General features: G+C 42.7%; 1 protein-coding gene across 1 annotated transcript in view; it reads right to left on the minus strand.

Annotated features, from left to right (window-relative positions):
- Positions 1-23,007, minus strand: part of rab7a (RAB7a, member RAS oncogene family) — a 51,399-nt gene extending 28,392 nt beyond the window's left edge. The window contains exons 1-2 of the mRNA XM_059943932.1: positions 22,848-23,007; positions 2,899-2,960 (exon numbers count right to left, since the gene is read on the minus strand). Of these exons, the coding sequence (XP_059799915.1) occupies positions 2,899-2,951 (53 nt within the window). The 5' untranslated portion in view covers positions 2,952-2,960; positions 22,848-23,007. The remainder of the gene's footprint in view (positions 1-2,898; positions 2,961-22,847) is intronic.
- Positions 23,008-23,579: the final 572 nt, after the last annotated feature.

The following is a 23,579-nucleotide window of genomic DNA, read 5'->3' on the forward strand; positions in this document are numbered from 1 at the left end:
TCAAACTGTTGTAACTGATGGTACATCATTCTGAACCCTTTAGGCTCAATAATCCACTATCCCGGCACAATTTAACTGATCTGCATATGGGAATAAGTTTTAACTGTCCCCTTTCTTACCGTCTGGTAGCTTTTAATGAACCAGGTTCACAAATAATAGTCGCAACATGATCTTGTCATCTTACCAAGGTAGGGAGCATCTTGCCCAACTTCAGCCACTAACCAAGTCAATTTGCTTTCTCCACAAACTTCAACTACACCAAAACTCTTTAAAAATCCCCAAATACAATCAATCTTGAAAGACAAAGATATTAAATGGACGCTGTATGGCATTGGTTTTTCCATGGAAGCCTATGGAAAAACCTCTAGAAGCACTTTCCTAAAAATTAGTATGCTTATCCCTTTGAGCACAAGGCAGATTCCTGCAAATACAGCTTTGATGGACACTGGTTTACACTACATTAGTGGTTTACTGGATTCATGGGGTGTTGGCAAGACATTTCAGAGCACCACAGCACAGAAACAGGCCATTAGCCCATCCAGTCCTTGCCAGCTTGGTGGTCTTTCTAGTCCCAGCTACCCAGATCATAGGCCTCCATACATCTCCCATCCATGTACCTATTTAAGAGAGATTAATGTTACAACTAAGCCTACATCCACCACTTCTAATAGCAGTCTGGTCCACATTTGACCCACCCAGAGTTTCCCTTAAATATCTCACTTTTCACCCCAAATCTACAACCCCTAGTTCTAGTCTTACCCAAACTGGGGAGGGAGAAAGAAGTCTGCATGCATTCAGCCTATCTACATCACCTTAATTTTACATACCCCTACTATCTCCCCTCATTCTCCTGCAATCCACAAAGTAATGTCCAAACCTATTCAACCTCCCAAAGTCCAACACCTCACACTTGCACTAAATGCTATCTGCCATTTTCCCCAGTTGGTTCAGATCCTACTGCAACTTTGATGGCCTTTGTCACCATACACTACACCCCCAATCCTGGTGTCATCTGCAAATTTGCTGATTCAGTTTATCACATCCAAATCATTAATATAGATGACAAACAGCAGATTCAGCACCAATCCATGCATCAATTCCCAAGTCACAAATCTCTAGTCAAAGAGACAACCAACTTCTACCACTCTCTGGTTTCTCCCATTAAACCAGTGTCAATTCCAATCCATTGACATTCAAGATAGAAGTAATCTACTTAACCTTCTGGACCAGACTTCCATGCAAGACTTTGTCAAAGGTCTTAAATTTCAAGTAGTCAATGTTCACTGCCTTCTCTTCAACCTTAACACCTTCAAAAAAGTAGGATAGGTTAGACATGACCTGTCACACACAATGCCTTGCTGACTATCCCTAATCAGTGGAGTCCAGTTAATTCGGACACTTGTTTGGGACGACTCAAAGAACAAAAAGTAAAAAAAAAATAGCCAGGATTCCCTTTGTTTATTTCGGACACTAAATCACTTAATTGGGAAAGGAGATCATTGCAGAACAGTTTCTAACTATCAGTCACACGCACACCACAAGTCTGTTCACTAGAGTGAAGAGTTTTTAAAAATAGCATCAGATGCTTATGCTCGTGTTCAAAGAGCAGTGATTTTTGTCACTTATAGCTGGCAAGAAATAAGCATTAAGATAATTCAGAACTATTTTGCTCAGTGGTTTCAAGCATTCAGGTTTGGAGTTGTCAAAAATAGCCAGGAGTGAAAATGAAACTGTTTCACTATTTCAACAAGTTAGGATTATGATGTATTTGAAGACATCATCAATCTTGAATGTCACAATGAAAATGAAGATTTGGAGAATGCAATCTTTGAAAGCATTATTTGAAGGCAGCCCATGATCTGCACTTGGTGTATGCCAATTTTGGTCATTTGCAGTCAAAATAACAGTAACGTACACTGGATTAATTCATCCATCAACAGCTTTTAGAAACTCAGTTATGGTACTGTTGTAGGTTTAGGAGTGTTCTAATATATCATACATTTAAATTAAATACAGAACGTTACTCATTAAAAACACTATTTCCATGAAACTTTAGCTAATTGGGGTAGCCGCTTAATTGGGCCAAAATGTACTGGCCCTGATGTGTCCCAATTAATGAAATATTTTTATCTTGTCCCTTATAACATCTTAACCATGACTGACATCTGGCTCACCAGTTTATTCTTAGAGCCTTTCTTAAGCAACAGAACATTAGCTACCCTCCAGCACCTCACCTGTGGCGAAGGACATTTTAAATATCTCTGCTAGGGCCTCTGCAATTTCTGCACTAGCCTCCTGCAAGGCCCTGGGGATTTAATTGTCCCAAGACAGCAAGCACCTCTTCTGTGATCAGTCCACATTTTCTGCGTTAAATCTATAGGTTCTGCAGCTGTCTCTCAAGTAAATATACAGAGATTTCTACATGCTACATACAGCCTAGAACTCAGTATCATGCCAGGGGAGGGAGAAGAAAAAAAAAAGCACCTCTAAGGAGAGCAAGGTGCAACTTCACTTGCTGCAAGTCTTTAATTCTTACTTCAGAAGGGCCATGCATCACAGATGACCATTTATGAACACAATTTAGAAGCAGTGGGAGTCAGTGGGGAAAGTATACTCTTGGTACAGTTACAGTAAAGAGCAGGTTGCTAGTTTACTTCAGTCAGAGGTAATAGCTTACTGGCTTGAAGTCCAACTTCAGTTTAAAAAGTTGCATAATACCTTAAATGAGGGTAAATTACTTCAAATTTTAAACTTTGAACTTTTAATCACGTCCCCAGTAATATAGTACAGATGATTATGTATATAGCTATTCAAGTCAGTAATAAAATGGCTTGTGACCAGCAAGCTAGTAACAGTTTTAATAGTGAAGGTGGCATTTAGATGTCAAAATTACCTTACCCTGAATCGCCCAAGATGATGACTTTCAGCAAAACTTTCTTCCTAGACGTCATCTTTCAAAGCTGGAAGAGAGGTAGACAGTTTAGACAATTCTCTCTTTGTTGTTCATTTAAGCATTGAGATTTTGCCTTCATTTTGCTGCAAACTCTGCAATTACTGTATGCTACTGAGTTAAATTTAGAACTCTGGTATAATTATCACGTCATTTCCCATTGGGAAAACACCCAATTGGTTGGGGGTGGGGTGAATGAGTGAGTTGAATGCTTCAGTGACCTTTGCATAAATGGAGCCATCACCCCTACATTTTCAGATTTATGCATTTGCAGTGACATTATGATTGCTAGATGTTCTTCAAGGACCATTGCCTCAGAAAAGCTGCTTCCATCATCAAGGGCCCCCACCATACAGGACATGCCCTCTTCTTATTGTTACCATCAGGAAGCACAGAAGTCTGAAGACACACAACAATTCAGGAACAGCTTCTTTCTCTGCTATCCAATTTCCAAAAGGACATTGAACCCATGAACACTACTTTGCTACTTCTTACAGTGTTTTTGCACTACTTTTCTTAATTTTACATATATACATACTGGAATTCACTTTTTCTGTATTTACTATGTATTGCAATTGCACTGCTGCCACAAAGTCAGCAAATTTTAATACATTAGCCAGCGACATTAAACTAGTTTCTGAAGTACAATATTATACCATTAGACAAAAGTAGAATTGGGCTATTTTGTCCATCAATCTGACCCGTCATTCCATCATAGCCAAGTTATTATTCCTCTCAACCCCATTCTCCGTTTAACTTCTGATGCCCTGACTAATCAAGAACCTATCAATTTCCACTTTAAATACCCATTGACTTTGCCTCCACAGCCATTTTTAGCAATGAATTCCACCAATTTACTACTCTCTGGCTAAAGAAATTCCTCCTTATACCTGTTTGAAAGGGACATCTTTCTATTCTGAGACTGTGCCTTCTGGTCCTAGACTCCCCCATATTTCATTTTTTGAAACATCCTATATAAATCAATGGCATTCAATAAAATCAGTAGCAGAGGAAGACCATTTGATTTGCATCTTCTCAATGAACACTTTTCTAGTCTCATTTCACTGAACATGCATTCAGTTCCCTTTTCAAAGAAATGGCCACAAGGTGATGGACCCCATTTCAGATCTAATTTTCATCCACATCACCAAATCTTCAGGAAGGTCAGAAGGACTGCAGGGTCACAGTTCAGCTGACAGGTGCAAAGATCAAGTCCAAGCATTCTTAATCAAACCAACTATGCAAAGTTCGCAAGTACTGCATTTTCGACTGTAAGTAACAAAAATCAGCTAATGCTCAAATGCTTTTCCCAGGAACTTGACAACATCCAGCTTTTTCCCCTCTCAATTTCAATTTTTTTTGAAAAGTTAACCTGTACAAAGGTGCACTTTAAAATTTAATAGCACGCCAGCAATTCTTGGCAGGCAAATCTGCACTTAATCCTGTGAAGGCAATGTGTCAGACAAACCAATTGAAAACTTAATTTTAGATCTGAAAGGGACATCAAACCATGGGATCTTAATTCTTCTCCTCAAATCATTCAAGGATGGGGTGATTGGAAAGGATGCTAGTTTGACAACTTACACATGCCTATGGTGTAATATTAAGTTTGCATCTCGCAGGCCGCTTGTAACCCTGGCGATTTTTTTAAAAAAAGGCCATACATAGCAGCTATGAGCTTGAGAAAAAGAGTATAAACGCACAAATGCTTTCGCATAAGATAAGCTGAGCGGGTGACAGTAGCCTTGGTGTGGGAAACATTGTGCCTTGTGTTTCTTATGGCACCTGCAAGATAAGCAATTAGAGGGAGTGACTATTTACTAGGGCAGCAGACTTCGGGTGGTGGGCCTGTGCATGTCTGTATCCAGACGTAGTAGCAATTAAAACTGTTATACGAACAATTTAGACTGATACGTTAACAATACTCATCTGTAGAGAAATTAAGGGGGGGTGAACCCACATGTATCTGTGTACGTGACTGCATGATATAAAAAGAACTGTATTTGCTTCAGGAGGCAGAGACCCTGGAAGCAGCCTCCGAGAGAGAGTGCCTAAGAGGGTTCTCTCGAGTAACTTGCTAATAACGAGTTTCACCATAGTATGTGCTGTCTTTGCATCGCGTAGATTGAAAGAAGTTTATAACAATGGGGACCCTCCGTTGGTCAGGATTGGCCATGAATATCAAATCAGCTATTTACATAATACACAAGCCAAGGCAGTACAATGTTGCCCATGCAGCAAGCTCCCCCTTTCCACACAGCTGATGAATCCATAAGAGCACAATATAGAGTAGAATTGGCCCATTGAGATTGCTATGCCATTTCCTCTCAGCCTAGTCTCCTGCCTTCTTCTCTCCCAGACCAATCAAGAATCTATCAACCTGTCTTAAATAAAGATGAAGACTTGGCTTCCACAGCTGTTTGTGGCAAAAAATTCCACAGATTCAGTATATTGTGGCTCAAGAAATTCCTCATCTCCATTCAAAAATGACACCCCCTCTATTCTGAGGCTGTGTCCTCTGGTCCTAAACTCTCCCACATCCATCTTGCACATCAGTCAATGAAAGCAAGCATGCAGGTACAACAGGCAGTGAAGAAAGCTAATGGCATGCTGGCCTTTATAACAAGAGGAATTGAGTATAGGAGTAAAGAGGTCCTTCTGCAGCTGTACAGGGCCCTGGTGAGACCCCACCTGGAGTATTGTGTGCAGTTTTGGTCTCCAAAATTTGAGGAAGGACATTCTTGCTATTGAGGGAGTGCAGTGTAGGTTCACAAGGTTAATTCCCAGAATGGCAGGACTGTCATATGTTGAAAGATTGGAGTGACTGGGCTCGTATACACTGGAATTTAGAAGAACGAGAGGGGATCTGATTGAAACATAAGATTATTAAGGGATTGGACACGCTGGAGGCAGGAAGCATGTTCCCACTGATGGGCGAGTCCAGAACTAGAGGCCACAGTTTAAGAATAAGGGGTAGGCCATTTAGAACTGAGATGTGGAAAAACCTTTTCACCCAGAGAGTGGTGGATATGTGGAATGTTCTGCCCCAGAAGGCAGTGGAGGCCAAGTCTCTGGATGCATTCAAGAGAGTGTTAGATAGAGCTCTTATAGATAGCGGGGTCAAGGGATATGGGGAGAGGGCAAGAACGGGGTACTGATTGTGTATGAACAGCCATGATCACAGTGAATGGCGGTGCTGGCTAGAAGGGCCGAAGGGCCTACCCATGCTCCTATTGTCTAATCACTACCTTGGCCTATCATCATTCAATAATTCAATGTCATCCCTCAATCTTCCGGACTCCAGTGAACACAAGCCCAGAGCCATCAAACACTCTTCATCTGGCAAGCCAATCAATCCTGTAATCATTTTTGTGAATCTTTGCACCCTCTCCAGTGTCAACACATGCTTTCTAAGATGGGGGCAAAAAATGTTCATAATACTCCGTGAGGTATCACAAGTGCTTTGAAAAGCCTCACCATAGACTCAACCTGCAAATTAACCTTGGGGAATTCTGCACAAGGCCTCACAAGTCCCTCTGCACCTCAGTCTTTTTTAGAAAAGAGTCATCTATCAAAGTGCATGACCATACACTGTATTCCATCTGCCATTTCTCCCAATCTGTCCAAATCCTTCTGTAACTTCTCTACTTCCGCAAAACTACTTTCCCCTCCAGCTATCTTCGTATCCAAAAAGGAAAGGCAGAGACCAATAAAGCTTGACACTAGTGGCATTGCAGGAATTACCAGTCAATGTTGACCTCAACATCGGACTGTCTTATTTTCAGACAAGTTCCAGATTTTTCCCTTCAGGTTTTATTTCAGAACATTCCCCATGAGTGGGTATAGTTGCAAGGTAGCAGAGATTTGACATTAATTTTCCTTCTCCTAGTTGAGCTGCCAACCTGAAATGACTAGATAAGAGTGCATGCGGAGAGGTTTCCTAAGGTGGTGGTATCCAGAACTAGAGGGCACAGCCTCAAAACTGAGGGGTGACCTTTTAGAATGGAGGCAATGAGGAATTTATATATATATATTTATAGATATGGCAAGAAGGCAGGTGTGTGGGGTTGAGCAGGATCCAGGATTAGCCATTATGGAATGATGGAGCAAGCTCGATAGGTTGAATGGCCTAATGCTACTCCTACAGCTTTGGTTGTGGTTAGTCCACGAGCCCCATCTGCCCAAAGAAATTGGCTTCAAGCTGCCAGTATCTCACCTTTGCCTCCTCTCCATTAATAGCAATGATTCCACCAGGCTTAATGGCCAACATGAAGGGCAGGTGCAGAATTTGGTTGTCAGAAGCTATGTGAGACATGCCATTGGGAGCATTTAATAGGTAGGAGCTTGTCCCCACTACCACCCTAGCTATAACAACCTTAGGGAACCACGTGCCTAAACATATTTTAATCCACCACCCATTGACTTCAAAGTAATTAGTCTGTATTAATTCAGAACCACAGGCTGATTTGACATGCATTGGATAATGAAAATTGAAGTGTCTAGATGGATTGCATCATTTGAAACAATCAATAGGCAGTTTCACCTTCTTTACAAGCTTAGACACTGAAAGCAACCTTTCACTCAATGGGAATATTTAGCCCCAAGTTGCTCATTGCTTGTCATATTAACTCAAACTATGTTTAAGTATTCAATTACATTCCTATAAACACTGGTTTTTTGATAAAAACACAAGGCAGAGAAGCAGAATTAGGCCATTTGGCTTATCAAGTGTGCTCCACTATTTCATGACTGATCCATTCTTGTCTGATGCGTAGTGTCAGGATTGGTCTCCTTTCGGATTAACCGGGTCACGGTATGAATGTTCCTAATTCGACCCTTGTTGGTTTTTTTAAAAAAAAGCTGAGTGGCAAGCTCAGTGCTCAACCTGGCACAGATGGAAAGTGTGCCCTCGCAGGGGAGAGGGGGCCCGAATGGGTTTGAATTTAGGAGCCTTTGCTTCCAAAGTCCAGCAATGATGCCACTGCGCCACCAGCCAGCTATCTCTATTGAGGCCCTCTGGTCCTAGATTCCTCACTAGAGGAAACAGCCTTTCCATATCCACTATCTAGGCCTTTCAACATTCATTAGGTTACAATGAAACTCCACCCTCTCCCATTCTTAATTACAGCATTAGTCCCAGAGCCAAACACTGCTCATACCCATTTATTCTAAGAATAATTTGTGAGCATCACCCCAAACCCTCTCCAATGTCAGTACATCCTTTAAATAAGGGGCCCAAAACTGTTCACAATACTCCCAAGTGATGCCTACTGGTACCTTAAAGTCTCAGTATTACACCCTTGCTTTTATATTCCAGTCCTCTTGAAATGAATGCCACCATTGCATTTGTCTTCCTCTCCACTGACCCAACCTGCAAATTAACCCTTCGGGAATCTTGCACAAGGACTCCCAAATCCCTTTCAGAACCCTGGCACGTAGCTCATCTCTACCTTCAGGCTTTTCAGTTTCTAAGCACTTTGCCTTAGTAATAGCAAGTGCACTGACTTTTGCCCCAATACCCTTGAACTTCCCATAGTGCCAGCATCTTCTATACTCAAGACTGATGCAAAACACTTATTCAGTTCATCCACCATTTCCTTGCCATCCATTACTACCTCCCCATCAACATTTTCCAGCAGCCCAATATCTAAACCTCTTTTACTCTAAGCAAATTAAAACTTTGTAGTTCCCCCCATGCCTCTTTTAGTTGCCATCTGTTGGTTTTTAAAGCTTCCCAATCCATTAACGTTTGCTGTTATGTGCCCTCTTCTGCTTTAATGGGGGCTTTGACTTCCTTTGTCAGCCATGGTTGTGTCATCCTGCTTTTAGAATACGTCTTTGGGATGTATTTATCCTGCGTCTTCCAAATTGCTCCCAGAAGCTCCAGCCACTACTGTTCTGCCCCACCAGCATCCCCTTCCAATCAATCCTTGGCCTGCTCCTCTCTCATGCCTCTTAATTCCTTTGCTCCAATGTAATACTGATCCATCTGACTTGAGCTTCTTCTCAAATTGCAGGGTGAATTCTATCATATGATCCTTTACCTTAAACTCCCCAAATAAATCCAGTTCATTACATAACATTCAATCCACAACAGTTTATCCCTAGAGGGTTCAACTGCAAGCTGCTCTAAAAAGCAGTCTCAAAGGCATTCTACAAATTCCCTTGGGCAAAATCAAGTTGGCGCCGAACCCCAATCTACCAGCACATTGAAATACCCTCATGATTATTGTAACATTGTCCTTTTGACATGTCTTTTGTATCTTCCACTGCAATTTCTGCCCCTCATCCTGGCTACTATTTTGCATTTAACTTCCACTGGGGAGTTTTTAAAACACTAGCTGTTTCTTAGCTCTACCCACAAGGTTTCTACAATTTTCAATCTTATGTCATGACGTTCTATGGATATAAATGATTTTTTTTTAAACCCCTGGGCCTACCTACTGTCCTTTCAACGTGTATTCTTGGATGTTAAGCTCAAAAAATATAATCTTTTAGTCACGACTCAGTGATGCCAATCTCTAATGTGCTGCAAGATCTGTCTTCTATATGAATGCACGCAATATACAGAGTAACACCTTTAGTACCATCACCCTTTGATTTTGTGTCCCCCCCCCCTTTACACTGCAACTTGTCCCACTGACTGTAATTTTGCCTTATCTGCCCGTTCTTCCTGACAGTCTCACTAAACACTGCCTCTGCTTGTAAACCAACAAGTCCACCACTCTAGTTCCCATCCTCCTGATGACAGCTCTAGCAAACCTGCCTGCAAGGATACTGGTCCCCTCTCTGATTCAGGTGTAACGTGTCCCTTTTGTATAGTCTATACCTTCCCCAGAAGAGATCCCAAAGATCCAGAAATCTGAAATCCTGGCCCCTGCACCAGTTCCTCAGCCTTGAAATCATCCTATTCTTACCCACATTGATGCATGGCACAAGCAGCAATCAAAAGTTATTACCTGGGAGGCCCTGCTTTGTAGCTTTCTACCTAGCTCCACAAATTCTCTCCAGGACTTCCTTGCTTTTCCTACTGGTGCCAGTAAGTACCAAAACTGCTGGCAGCTCACCCTCCCCCTTTAGAATATTGTGGACATGATACGAAACATCCTTGACCCCAGCACCTGGGAGATAACATACCATCCAGGAGTGTCCATTGTGTCCACAGAATCTTATGTCTACTCCTCTAACTATGGAATCCCTATCACTGCAGCTGTGCTCTTCTATCCTTTCCTTTATGAGGAACAGCACCAAGCTCAAGTTACAAGGAAGTTTTGTTGATTAAAATAGTCCAACAGCTTTGAAGAGATTAACATGTTAAGATTTGTTGACTAGATTAGGGTTGCTGCATGTATAATGAAATATACAGTACAGAGAAATGTACCTTTTGCATCAACATCCACAGCCAGAGGATGCTTTGGGGCAGCCAGCAAGTGTCACAATGCTTCTTGCACCAACATTGCATCTCCACAACTAACTCCAACCCATACATCTTTGGGATGTGGCGGGGGAGAAAGAAAATCAGTGCTCTGAGGAAACCAACAGTCATGGGGAGAACATACTAGCAGCAGTGGAAATTGAACCCCAATATTCTGCTCTATCCCAAGATTTGTACACACGATCTACTTTCGTTCAACCACTGCTCCAGGGGTCCATCTTGTAGAATGATAAATACTGTAGTAGGAAATCTTTCACTTTAGTGATAGTTCTTAACAACTACCCCTTCCTTAACCTTTTGTTCCGCACAGCAGTTAACTTAATACATATTGATGTAGCAAGACATGGTACCAGGATGTTAACAGCACCATTGCAAGATCAGGATTTGCCCAGATTTGTCGCTGTCTGTAAGGAATTTGTATGTTCTCCACATGACTGAGGTTCCTCTGGGTGCTCCAGTTTCCTCCCACATTCCAGGAATGAACAGGTTAGGGATAGCAAGTTGTGGGTATCCCATGTTGGCCCAAGAGAGAAACAAGGCAGCAAAAGGTGTGAGTTGCACTACTATCAGGAACAAAATCACTGCCGGACTCAGGGAAGTAATGGAGGGCTGATCAATTGAGTCTATATGGGTAGAACTCAAAAATAGGAAGGGTGCCATCGCTGATGGGATAGTACTACATACCCCTGCCCCCCATAGCCACTGGGGCATTGAGGAACAGATATGTAAGTGGATTAAGGGAAAGGTACAAAAAAAAGTAATGCTGGAATGGGGAACTTCAACTTCCCCAATATACACTGGGACCTTAGATGTGGTAAATTTTTTTAGGTGCATCCAGGAGGGTTCTTAAATCAGTATGTGGATAGTCCAACAAGATGAGGGGCTGTACTGGAGCTGGTGTTGGGTAATGAGCTCAGCCAGGTTGCCAACCTTTCAGTGGATGAACAGTTAGGGAACAATGACCACGAGTTTTAAGATAGCTATATACGAGTATGGACCTTGCAGGAGCAATAGGAGCAGGGCAAATTACAAGAGCATTAGGCAGGAACTAGGGTGAGTCAATTGGGAATAGCTGTCTTTGAGCAAGCCTACATCTGAAATGTGAAGGGTGTTCAAAAACAGAAAACCGGACAGTCAAATTTCAGAAGGACAAGGATAGCAAGGAAAGAACTTTGGATAGAGGGAGGTGACAAATTTAATCAAGAAAGAGGAAACGTAAAGCTTAGAAAGCCCAAATCAAAAAGTGTCCTTGAGGATTATAAAGAAGCCAGAAAAGAACATGAGAATTAGAAAAGCCATGAGGAGCCATGAAAAGTCCTTGCAAGTAGGATTAAAAAGAACCCCAAGGCATTGTATAAATACATCAAGAGCAAGAGGATAACTAGAGAGAGAGTAGGACTGCTCAAGGATGAGGGGTGGGACAAGGAGAACATTTGTTTAGATGCAGAGTTTGTGGGCAAAGTCATTAATGCATACTTTACATCCATATTTACCAAGGAATTAGAGGTTCAGTGTCCAGCATATTGATATGCTAGAGCATTTTGAAGGTGATGGTGTTGGGTCTCTAAGAGCATTGAGATGGACATCCCATGGCCTGAAGGAATATACCCCTGGTTACTGAGAGGGGCAAAAGAGGAGATTGTTGGCACCTTGACTAATATCTTAGTGTCCCCTCTAGCCACAGGCAAGGTTCCAGGGGACTGGCAAGTAGTTAATGTTCCATTATTCAAATGAACCAGGGATAATTCTGGAAACTGTAGACCAGAGAGTCGCACATTAGTTGGGGATATGAGCATTTGGCCTAATTAGGAGGAAAAGAGCTTAGCTTTGTGTGAGGCAAGTCATGTCTTACTAACTTGACAAGGTGATGAGGGTGATTAATGAAGTAGAGCTGTGGATGTTGTCTACATGAACTTTAGCAAGGCACTTGACAAAGTCCTATATGGGAGGCTGATCCAGAAGATCAAGATGCATGGGATCATTGGTGAATTGGCTGTTTAGATTCAGAACTGGCTTGCACACAGAAGACAGGGTAGTGGTGGAAGAGACTTATAATTAGTCGTGTTCCACAGTAATCTGTAATGGGACCTCTGCTGTTTGTGATGTATATAAATGACTTGGATGAAAATGTAGATGGTATAGATAATATGAAAATTTGTAGTGATGTATTCTTTGCTAGTCTTCTACACTATCTACAACAGGATATAGGGATATAGTTCAGTAGCAGATGTGGCTACAGAAATGGCAGATAGAGTTTAACCTGGTCAAATGTGAAGTGTTGCACCTAGGAGATCAAATGTAAAGAGACTATTAAGGGCAAGATCCTTAAATGCTGATGAGCAGAAGAATCTTGAGGCCCCAAGTTCATAGCTTCTGGAAAGTGGCAACAGGTAAATGAGGTGGTTAAGACATAGGGCACATTTGCCTCTAATAGTTGAGGCACTGAGTTCAAAAGTCAGGAAGTTGCATGCTTTATACTATTCTAATTAGGTCACATCTGGAGTATTGCAGACTGTTCTGGTCACCCATTATACGAAGGATGTTGAGGCTTTAGAGAGTTTGCAGAAGCTTACTAACCCATCTAGTTATTAACCCATCCAGTTGCCTGGATTAGAGGGCATGAGCTATAGTTTGGGTTGTTTTCTCTGGAGCAGTGGAGGCTGAGGGGAGATCTGATAGAGGTCTGAGATTTACAAGAGGCACAGACAGACAGCATTCTCTTCCCCACCCCCTACCCACCTTCGGAGTTGAAATGTCTAATGCCACAAACAATAAAGCAAGCACCAGAATTCAGAGTGAAAATGAATTCATAACCCCAAAGCCAGGAGCAGCCAAAGTAGGCCCAAAGTCTCAGTTCATCAGAGGGGCATTCCTGTGAAGTTCTTTTGACACCATTCAGACCATATTTTAGTAACTGGTAACAGTAACTTCAGATTGAAGTCTTTGTGCAAATTGGTACTGTGCTTTAACAAATGGCTTTGTAACAGAAACTGTTGAAAGACAATTCCAGAAGTCAAGGAGGCATTCTGCTTAAAATTACAAAACAATCTGCCAATACAGAGCAACGTACACAAAATGCTAGAGAAACTCAGGTCAGGCAGCATCTTTTTGAAAAAGAATAGTCGATGTTTCAGGCCGAGACCCTACTTCAGTGTACAAATATGCCCACGTTTCACTTGAGCAATGATCACTGGGGTTATCAGAATAGTTCAAAGGCAAGAAAAGCTACTGGGGTCACAGGGTTTAAGACATTTCCCTGCAAATCCTACCTACTCTGACAGCTAGGAAATAGCTGTGGCAAGTGCAGCAAGGTGGCAAATAGTTTCTTTGGACTGGCAAAGAAAAACTTTTTTTAAATGAAGGTCCCCCTTTCAAATTAAACTAAAGTTGCTTCAGGAATGAATTTCACAATTTGGAGAGTGGAGACACAAGTGAGAATTAGATTCCCACAGATCTCCAAGGGCTGCAGAGCTAAAGATTCACTGTTAAAGATAAAGAGATTCTGCTGATCATGGAAATCTTGAGCAACAGAAAATGCTGGAGGAACTCAGCAAGGCAGACAGCACCTATGCAATGTGTAAAGAGTCAACATTTCTGACAGACGCTTCATCACAGGAGCTGGTGCTGCCTGACTTGCCAAGTTCCTCCAGCACTGTGCATGTTGCACTGTTAAAGGATGCACTGGAAATGTTAAAAAGGCAGTGGTGAATATGAATTGTGGCTACCAAGCACAACAGAACCCTATTATGGGATGAACACTTACCACACAGATACAGGCAAAGTGTTTAGATTATAGGATACATGCATGTATAGTAGAATTAAACATGCTTACAAGAATACAAAACATCCCTTGATGCACCCCATCTAGATTTCATATTAACTTGTAAGTGACAAACCCGAGCATTATGAACAAAAAGCCAGATGGGTTAATAAGACACCTCAGTCCAGAATGTGTACTTGCAAGTTTGTCATGTATGATTTTTGAAAATCTATGCAATACAGCTACATTAACACATGATTATGCATTATAAAGAAATGACACCAAAGACAAATGTAGTTCCTGTGTTTAACTTCAACCTGGCAAGAGATAGCAATGGGCAAAATAGAATACAGCACAGAAAAAGGCCTTTTGGTCCACAATTGTGCCAAAGCAATTAATAATCAAATGAACAGCTAAACTAATCCCCTATGCCTACACTGTCCATCTTCCTCACACTGTTCCTCACATTCATGTGCCTAAATGTCTCTCAAGTCCCTAATGCATCTGCCTCTCCACCACCCCAGCACTCAAATGTCTGTGCGGGGGACAAGGAAGTAGAATTAAAGCGGCAGGCTACCAGGAGATCCTTGGACAGAGCAAAGGTACTTGAAGGCATTGCCAATCTGTACTGGGTCACACCAATGAGGACTTCCTCACCTCATGACTATGCATTATGGGCTGTTCTCAGTGACACATCAAGTCAAACATCAGCTGCTTCTGTACATTTCAAATCTGCCTAAAATTTAGCTCCTTGCACTGAAGCCAAATGTTGCTTGCTGGCAGATTTTTAACTCTGCCAGCAAGCAACCAGGTACACACCAAGGGTCACAATGAACCAATACAACTAATGCAGAGCTTCAGTGAGGCACATCAGTCTGAGGACCCTGACCCAGTCACTGGAGTCCAAACGCTCATGTGAAAGAAAATTCTCAAAGCAATTCTTGAAAACAAATGGAATAACTAATGTGACTGGCAACATATACTATTTTCAAAATTCCTGTTTTATCCAAAACCTCCAGGCAGTACAAAGGGGTTTACCAAAATATTTCAGGAATGACAGAATTCAGCTCCATGACCTGGAAAATGGAGTTACAGACTAGGAGATCTGGTAGAATACACAGGGGGTATTAGACAGAAACTAGTATTCCATTAGCAACTTTAAGGTGATTGAAGGAAAGTAATGGGGAGGGGAGGTGGGGAAACTTCAGAGCTTTTTCAAAAAAAGATAGGTAGTGTAGAACATACTACTGGGGGTCATTGCAGAAGCAGCTACTTTGAAACATTTAACAGACATACATGGATGATAGAGAAATGGAGGGCTATGTGGGAGGGAAGATTAGATTGATCTTAGAGTATGCCAGAGGTCAGCACAACATGGGTCAAAACCCATACCGTGTTGTAGTATTCTATGTCCTCTTAACAGACGTTAGAGCAGGTACATGGGTAGTGATGGTGAGGAGCAAGGGAATGAGTTGTAAGATTCAAGAATGTTGGATGTACAAATGAGCCAGGGATGGTGGTTGACTTAATTGCTCTACAAGGATTTAGCAAAAATAGCCATTTAGTCTCCTTTGCACCACAAGAGATTTAAGTATTTCTATTAAAAGTTGAACACATTAAGTGTTAACTATCCATGCAGTTCCTCCAGGCTCAATCCCATAAGAGGTTAGCATCAGAATATCACTGACATAGTGTGAAGTTTGTTTTGTGGCAGGAGTACAGTGAAAGGCCAAGATCTGAAGAACCCTCATCTTTACTGAGATTCGCACCCTCAGCTGCCTTCCCTCGATGGGATATTTGTAGTTGCAAAATACCCTGACTCCAGAACTATAATCTCAACTCTAGTACAAATTTACTGTGGCAACAATGAGGCAGCTGAACTTTAAAAGTATTTGCCCAGCTCAAACATACCAAGAATAGACCTTTACCAAGCACAAGATCTTGCAGAAGTAGTTGTGGAAATGTTGATCATTTCCCACATTGGAGGATGGCAGACAATTAAAAAAATACTGAAAGTACAGCCTTTGGCCAAAGGACCATCAGAAAAAAGGCCTGTAGCTGAGCAACAAAACTGAACCAAGTGCTGACAAATTCTCTCTGCAGAAAGGCTCCAAATCTACACCAGGTGTTTCCAACCTGGGATCCACAGACTCCTTATAAGTGTTGGCCCATGGCATAAAAACAATTGAAAACCTCTGAACTAGGTCAATATTGATGACTTAGCAAAACTTAACCAGCACAATTCTCCAAATCCAAAATCTGCTTAAGCAACCCAAGAGATTGATCTCAGTATGGAAGAATAGCATTAAGAACCAAAGAGCAAGCCTTTTTGGAAGATGGGTGGTATATATTAACAGGTATATCCAGACAGAGGGGAAGTACAGGGGAAAATGTCAGTTAGATTCATTGAAAATACACACACACACTTCCCCCGCTACCTGAAAGTAGAGTGTTCCTATGAAATTGTCTGTAAGCCGAAATGGCGTAAAGCGAAGAAGCAATTACCATTAATTTATATGGGAAAAATTTTTGAGCGTTCCCAGACTCAAAAAATAACCTACCAAATATGCACATAAAACCTAAAATAACACAAACATATAGTAAAAGCAGGAATGATATGATAAATAAATATACAATATAAATAAAGTAGAAATAATGTACGTACAGTGTAGTTTTACTTACCAGAATTAGGAAGATTTAGCCAAAACAGATTTGTAGAAAAAAAATCAGCACGTACACACACGCAAGGTTTCATGATCGTGGTAGTCTTTCTCAGGGTAAACAAGTTTAAAACGGGCACCTTTTTTCGTAAAAGCGAAAATCTTCTTCGGATTTCTTTTGGTTAGCAAAGAGGTACTAATGCAAGTCTTTCATAAAAGCAAAGAGGCGTAAAGTGAACTTTTGTAAAGTGGGGTACATCTGTATACAAATACAGAGGCTGGAGTGTGAACCCCTGCCAGGATTGGTGGTTGCAGCAGATACATTAGAGATGTTTAAGAAACTTGGGCATGTGGATGAAAGAAAAACAGAACAATGTGGGAAAGGTTAGATGAATCTTAGAATAGGTTAAAAGGTCAACACAATGTGATAGGCCCATGGGCATGTACTGTGCTATTCTATTTTCTAACCCAGTCAAGCACCAGGTTACTTTGTACAGCATTCAGCCGCCTTCAACCTTAGTGCAAATGGAAGTGATTCTGAACCCAAGTTTATGACAATTATCAGAATACTATTTGACTAAATGCTATCAAATAACTGTCACTGTTAAACCCACATCCTCAGTACTTAACATGCTGATATAACACTTCAAACAATACTGACAGGAGCAAGGTAAAAATATTCAAGTCTCCCAGTGGGACTGGCGACAGTCATCAGAATTCACAAAGACTCCAGAAAGCAAGCAGACCATTCATGTGGTAATTTCCTACAGTTTCAAGCGTTATAGAGAAAATGTGCTTATAGGACAGATATCCCTGCTGTGGTTCTAACCATTTTAGGAAGTTGGCTTTATTTAAAACAAATAGTATGCCTATGCTGGAAGTCTGTAAACAAAATGTGTGCACTCATCAAGTCAAGCAGCAGTTTAAGATTCTTCGAGCAACAATGGCTCAGGGCAGAGTTGAGTTCAATTCCAACACCGTACATTGTCCCTGTGTGTGCAGAAGTTAAATCCAGGTGTTCTGGTTTACTTCCACAGTCCAAAGACATGGGATAGTAGGTTAATTAATGCAAATTGTCCTGTGCTTGGGCTAAATAGGTGGGTTGCTGGTGGTGCAGCTCGTTGGTTCAGAAGGGCCTGTTCTGTGCTGTACCTCTAAAAATATTGCCCAACCCAAATGCTTCCAATATTTATTTAAGACCAGTCACTTCAGAACCAAAAGAATGCTTGAGAATATCATAATCTCTGCATGGATAAGCATTCAATTACACAAACCAAATGCTGTGAGCACACTGTGCCAGACTTTCACTTGTTATGTAGAGTTATCAGTTGGCCCATAAAATTATCCAAGCACACTAATGCTTCTTGGTACCAGTTTGCTTTTTCTGAAGGAAACAATTGGTGCAAAAAACACGAGATCCTGCAGATACTGGAAATGTTGATGCAAATGTCAAGGTCTCAGCCTGAAACATCTCAATTCTAGATGTTGCTTCACTTGCTGAGCTCCTCCAGCATTTTTTGGGTGTAAATGATCAATCAATATCCAGTTGGCAGTGACACTAATATCCAGTAACCCTAATGTACCGTGCCTCAGTTAGGTTCAATTAAAATATTGTTCTATTTGCAATTTTTTTTACTAAGTGTCCGAGCCACCCACCCTTCCTCAATGATCAATTACAAATATGCTTTGCTGCACGCACTTGTGTATTGTTACAACCATCTAGATGTGCCTCTCAAAATAACCTGACCATTTTCATCTGTAAAGTGAAGCTGACGCAGGCAATTCTATTGTAAACTGATTTTAACTGCAATAGGAAGGCAGCATAGCAGATGAGAATTCAACCCAAGTACTGCATTATGCATTTTCTCTTGACACACACTTCCCAGTTTAATAAGCCTTTGAACTCATTTAGATTGAAACTAGCACTACCTTTGTGGTGTTGATATACTGTCAATTAAAAACATACGTCAGGAAAAAAAAACAATGTTCCTTTCCTGACACCAAACAAATTCAATGGGTCAAGCAGCATCCTTGGAGGCAAAGATTTGTTTCAGGTTGAGTTACTGCAGCAGGGTTGAGAGAGGAAAAAAAACTAGTATACAACAGTTCAAAAGGGGAGAGGGTAGAGGCTGTAAGGTGATATGTGGAACCAGATGGCGAGAGTTGGGTGGTAAAACAAAATGACGAATTATGATCAAAAGCTGACCAGCCTTTACCATCGCTGAAAACAAAATCTGTTAACATGATGGAAACTAATAACAAGCTCTAACACTCAGTCTGCATGCAGCTTGCAAGAAAACAGGAACCAGGCTATAGATCCGAACAGAAGCAAGAGCCCACAGTCATCACCAACTAAAACATCCTTGCCTTAATAAAGAGCTTTACTACCCTCGAAACACTACCTCAACTTGGGGAGGAAGATGTACTATCCAGTTGCCACCGCATCAAGTTACTTTCAACAATGTAACCTTGAAAGCAAATAGATTCTACAGAAGCTGGGAATCTTGAGCAACACAAAATGCTGGAGGAACTCAGCAGGTCAGGCAGCTTCTATGGAGAGGAATGCAGTTGACATTTCAAGCTGAAACCCTTCAACAGGATTTAAAACTCAGCTGTTATTAACCTGGAACCCCTGCAAAAAGTAAAAGCCCCGTGTAGATAGCACATTAGTCAACAGCGAAATGACCAGATACTGTCACTGACATCCGTAAAATACTTACCTCCAGCTGCTCCCCACTTAATATTTTACTGGCACATCTGAGCTAAAGTCTTCTCATTCCATTAAAGGCTTCTGCAAGTCAGAATCAGTCTGCCATGTCACTAAAGAACAGACCACATTTTAACAGCTGTACACTTCCTATCTTGCTAGCCATCTAAAAAGAAGGCATCTCACTGCATAGTCTGAAGGGGAACAAAAAACATCTTAAACCAGGTTGGAGGAACAACATCTCACATGCTGTTTGGGTAGCTATCAACCTGATGGCATCAACATCCGTTTTTCTAACTTCTAATTTCTTCCACCCTCTCCATTCCCTGTTCTGGCAGCCTTCTCTTCCCACCTGTCCATCACCTTTCTCTAGTTTCTTTCCTTCCCTTTCTTCCACTCTCCTCCCCTATCAGATTCCTTTTTCAGCACTACCTCTTCCACCTATCACTTCCAACTTCATGCATTCCCCTCCCTACACACCCATCACCTGGCAGTTTGCCCTCCTTCCCCCAATTTCTTACCTTGGCTTTCCCCCCTTCGTTTCCAGTCCCAGTGAAGGTAAATGTTGACTGTTCAATCTTCTCCATAGATGCTGCCTGACCAGCATTTTGTGTGTGTTGCTGAGGATATTCAGCATCTGCAGGATCTTGTGTTTATTTTAGATTTAACTATGTAGTGCCAGTACAAAACTGTCAGTGCTTACAAGGTCTTTTTTTAAAAAACTGCTGATGGTTGATTCCATGACTATCTCATGGTTAGAGAAAGACGCCAGGAAAGGGCCAGTAACATCATGAACGGATCCAGCCATCCTTTCCCCACTCCCAACAGTGAGGAGACTGCACAGCATCCACACCAAGACAAACACCACAACCACCAGAATCAAACAGTTACTTCCCCCCCCCCAGAAGCAAGTCTGAACACCTCCACCCACTAACCCACACCTCCATACCACCCACCAACAATATTCTGTCAGTCACCTTACATACAGACACTCCTGTACCTCCTGTCACTATGGGCATACATTATGTGCCGTGTCATATGAAGGGGGTGGTCCAGGTCATTCCATGACCATGATTGTTCTCAGGAAAATTTTCTACAGAAGCAGTTTGCAATTGCCTTCTCTTGGGCAGTGTCGACAAGACGGGTGACCCCAGTCATCATCAATTCTCTTCAGAGATTGTCTACCTGGTGTCAGTGGTCACTTAACCAGGACTTGTGATATTTAGGGGCTGCTGATACAACCATCCACCACCTTTTCCCATGGCTTCACATGCCTGATGGGGAGGGTGCCAAGCCGTTGCTTCACCTTGCCCAAGGGTGACCTGCAGGCTGGTGGTGAGATTTGCCTTATGGTAGGGAAGAATCTCCACGGTGTTTCCCACTATGGACAAACAGCTTATGTATTTAGATTTTATTTTTACTATTGTGTTCTTATCTTTTTTTTTGTTCTGCCTCAGATCCAGAGTAACAATTACTCCGTTCTCCTTTACATTTGAGTACTGGAAATGACATTAAACTATCCTGAAGACGCTGTTAGTTAAAGGAGTCATGTGTTTAGTCGGTTGTGAGAATCACGAGAAGGGCCGCACCACAAGCCACACCCGGTCACTCCTATTGGATAGAAACCATCACACACCACAGCTCACCACAGACCAGCCTCCTACTGGCCAATTCCGCCATCCATCATCCAGTACTGTACAAAGCAACTAAATAACTAGGAAAGAGAACACATCGGCACATAAAGGACAACTGTGACAAAGCAGCAAAGTAGTGATAGACTAGTTAAGCAAGATTAAACGCAAGAAAAAACGATCGGTATTGTTTACTTAAATCGCAAATCTTCATGAACATCAACAGCAAACAACTAAGCCACCACGTGAGCTAGATGACCAGTATCTTAACTCTTCAAATCCAAATGTTAAGATACTAGTCATCTAGCTCACGTGGTTCAGTGCAAACTAATTTGGCAAGGCTTTCACAAACAGGCCCATGCCACTATCAAATACCCAGCTAGAATTTCATCTACCATCATTGCCCACTGCCTTCCCCAACATGCTGAGCACCCAGCAGGTCAGGCAGCATCGACGTTTCAGACCAAGACCTTCATCCTCCCCACGGATGTTGCCTAACCTGCTGAGTTCCTCCGGCATTTTTGTGATTGCTGCTCTGGATTTCCAACACCTGCAGAATCTCTTGTTCTTGAACTGCCAAAGCATAATAAACACGAGGATCTGCAGATGCTGGAAAATCCAAAGCAACACACACTGGAGGAACTCAGCAGGTCAGGTGACATTTATGGAGGGGAATCAACTGTCGACTTTCCAAGACGAGACCCTCCATCGGGACAGTTCAAGAGCTTGTCCAGATACTCCAATGTCTGCTTCCACAGCCCCCAGGCAGAAAATGCCCAAGCCCAACCATTCTTGGTGAGAGGATTACACAAATCCCTTCTTACTCAATAGCACAGCACAGAAACAGTCTCTTCAGCCCATCTAGTCCATGTCAAACTCAACTTAAACCCATGCCCTCCAATAAAGAACACATGGGGAAAAGATTCAGTGTTAACGCTCTATCTTTGAAACAGCACATGATATACATTTAAATACTACTATATAGAGAAAGAAACTGCAGATGCTTCCGAACGATTATCGGACTATAAACGTTTAAGGTGTGGTTACCCAAATACCATTACTAATTCACCGTGAAAGCCGTAAGCTATTATGAGAACTACTGAAAGTACAGTCGAGATCACTAGCTCAAACGTTTGCTTAAAATAAACCTTAGAGAACATACGGCAGAGGCCGGGCGAGAGAGAAACAAAAGTGTACACTGGCCCGCTGCTCTGTATCAGCTCCACAACTAGAAAGCAGCGGTGTATGAACTGGAAAATGAAGCCCCAATACACATTTAAGGAACCGTGGGGGAAATTAGCCGGTGCATGGCGCTAATGCAAGGAACGATTCGTTAGAAACCGAGTGCGGGCGAGAGGGAAGAGTTACCATCGGCTGCCGCGGGTTTGCTACTGCCTGGAGTTCGCGCGCCTGCCAATCACCCGGTCCCGGGCTCGAGCACCTGTCAATCTCCCGTCCCCGGGAAGGCGGGGGGGGAGGGCTCGCACGCCTGTCAATCTCCCGGTCCCGAGCTCGAGCGCCTGTCAATCTCCCGGTCCCGAGCTCGAGCGCCTGTCAATCTCCCGGTCCCGTTGCTAGGCGGCCCTGGAGCGCGAGCGCAGCAGTTGGGCGCGCCCAGGCCTGTACCGCACCCCGGCGCCTATTAGGCCAGCCCCGTCGAGCGGCTCGCGGCAGCCATCCGAGCGTCCACCGCCGGGGACTCACCTGAAACTGCGGAGAAAGCAGGGGGGCAAGTTTACCGACCGACCGGCCCTGTCGTCACCGCCACCCGACTGAACCTCACTCGCTAGGAAAACTGCGGCTCCGGCTCGACGCTTATCACCCGGAGGCTGCGTCACCTACCCTAACGGGAGCGTCCCTTTGCGCGTGACGTCAGGCGCAGAGCCCGTTGACCAAAACTTCCGGCTGCGGAAACGGGTGGCACCGAGCGGTCTTAGCGCCGCTGACGACAGAAGCAAAATCGTGCAGCTGACGGAAAGCGGAAATATAAACAGAGGCTGCGGGACACCGATCCGTGGAAGAAGGAACTGGGAGAGGTTAGTGCTGTAGCACGTTTCAGGGAAGGGAATGAATTGAGGGAGAGGAGAGAGAGTTAGAGACAGAGGCGAAGGCAAAGGCTGATGCATTTTTGATTGGTCAGGGTATAAAGGGATACAGGGAGAAGGCAGGAGACTGGGGCTGAGCGGGAGGGCCAGGATGAAATGGTGGAGCAGACTTTATAGACCAAATGGTCTAATTCTCCTCCTATATCTTATGGTCAATATCCATACCAGCCTTGTACTATTAGAATTATATAGAACAGAAGCAGGCACTTTGCCTATCTTAAGTCCATGCTGAACTGGTATCCTACCTGGTCCTTTTGACCTGCCCCCGGACCATGGCTCTTCACACCCCTCCCATCTATGTACCTGTCCAAACATCTCTTAAATGTTGCAA

This window comes from Hypanus sabinus, chromosome 19 (assembly GCF_030144855.1).
Source record: "Hypanus sabinus isolate sHypSab1 chromosome 19, sHypSab1.hap1, whole genome shotgun sequence".
In the NCBI taxonomy this organism is placed as follows: Eukaryota; Metazoa; Chordata; class Chondrichthyes; order Myliobatiformes; family Dasyatidae; genus Hypanus; species Hypanus sabinus.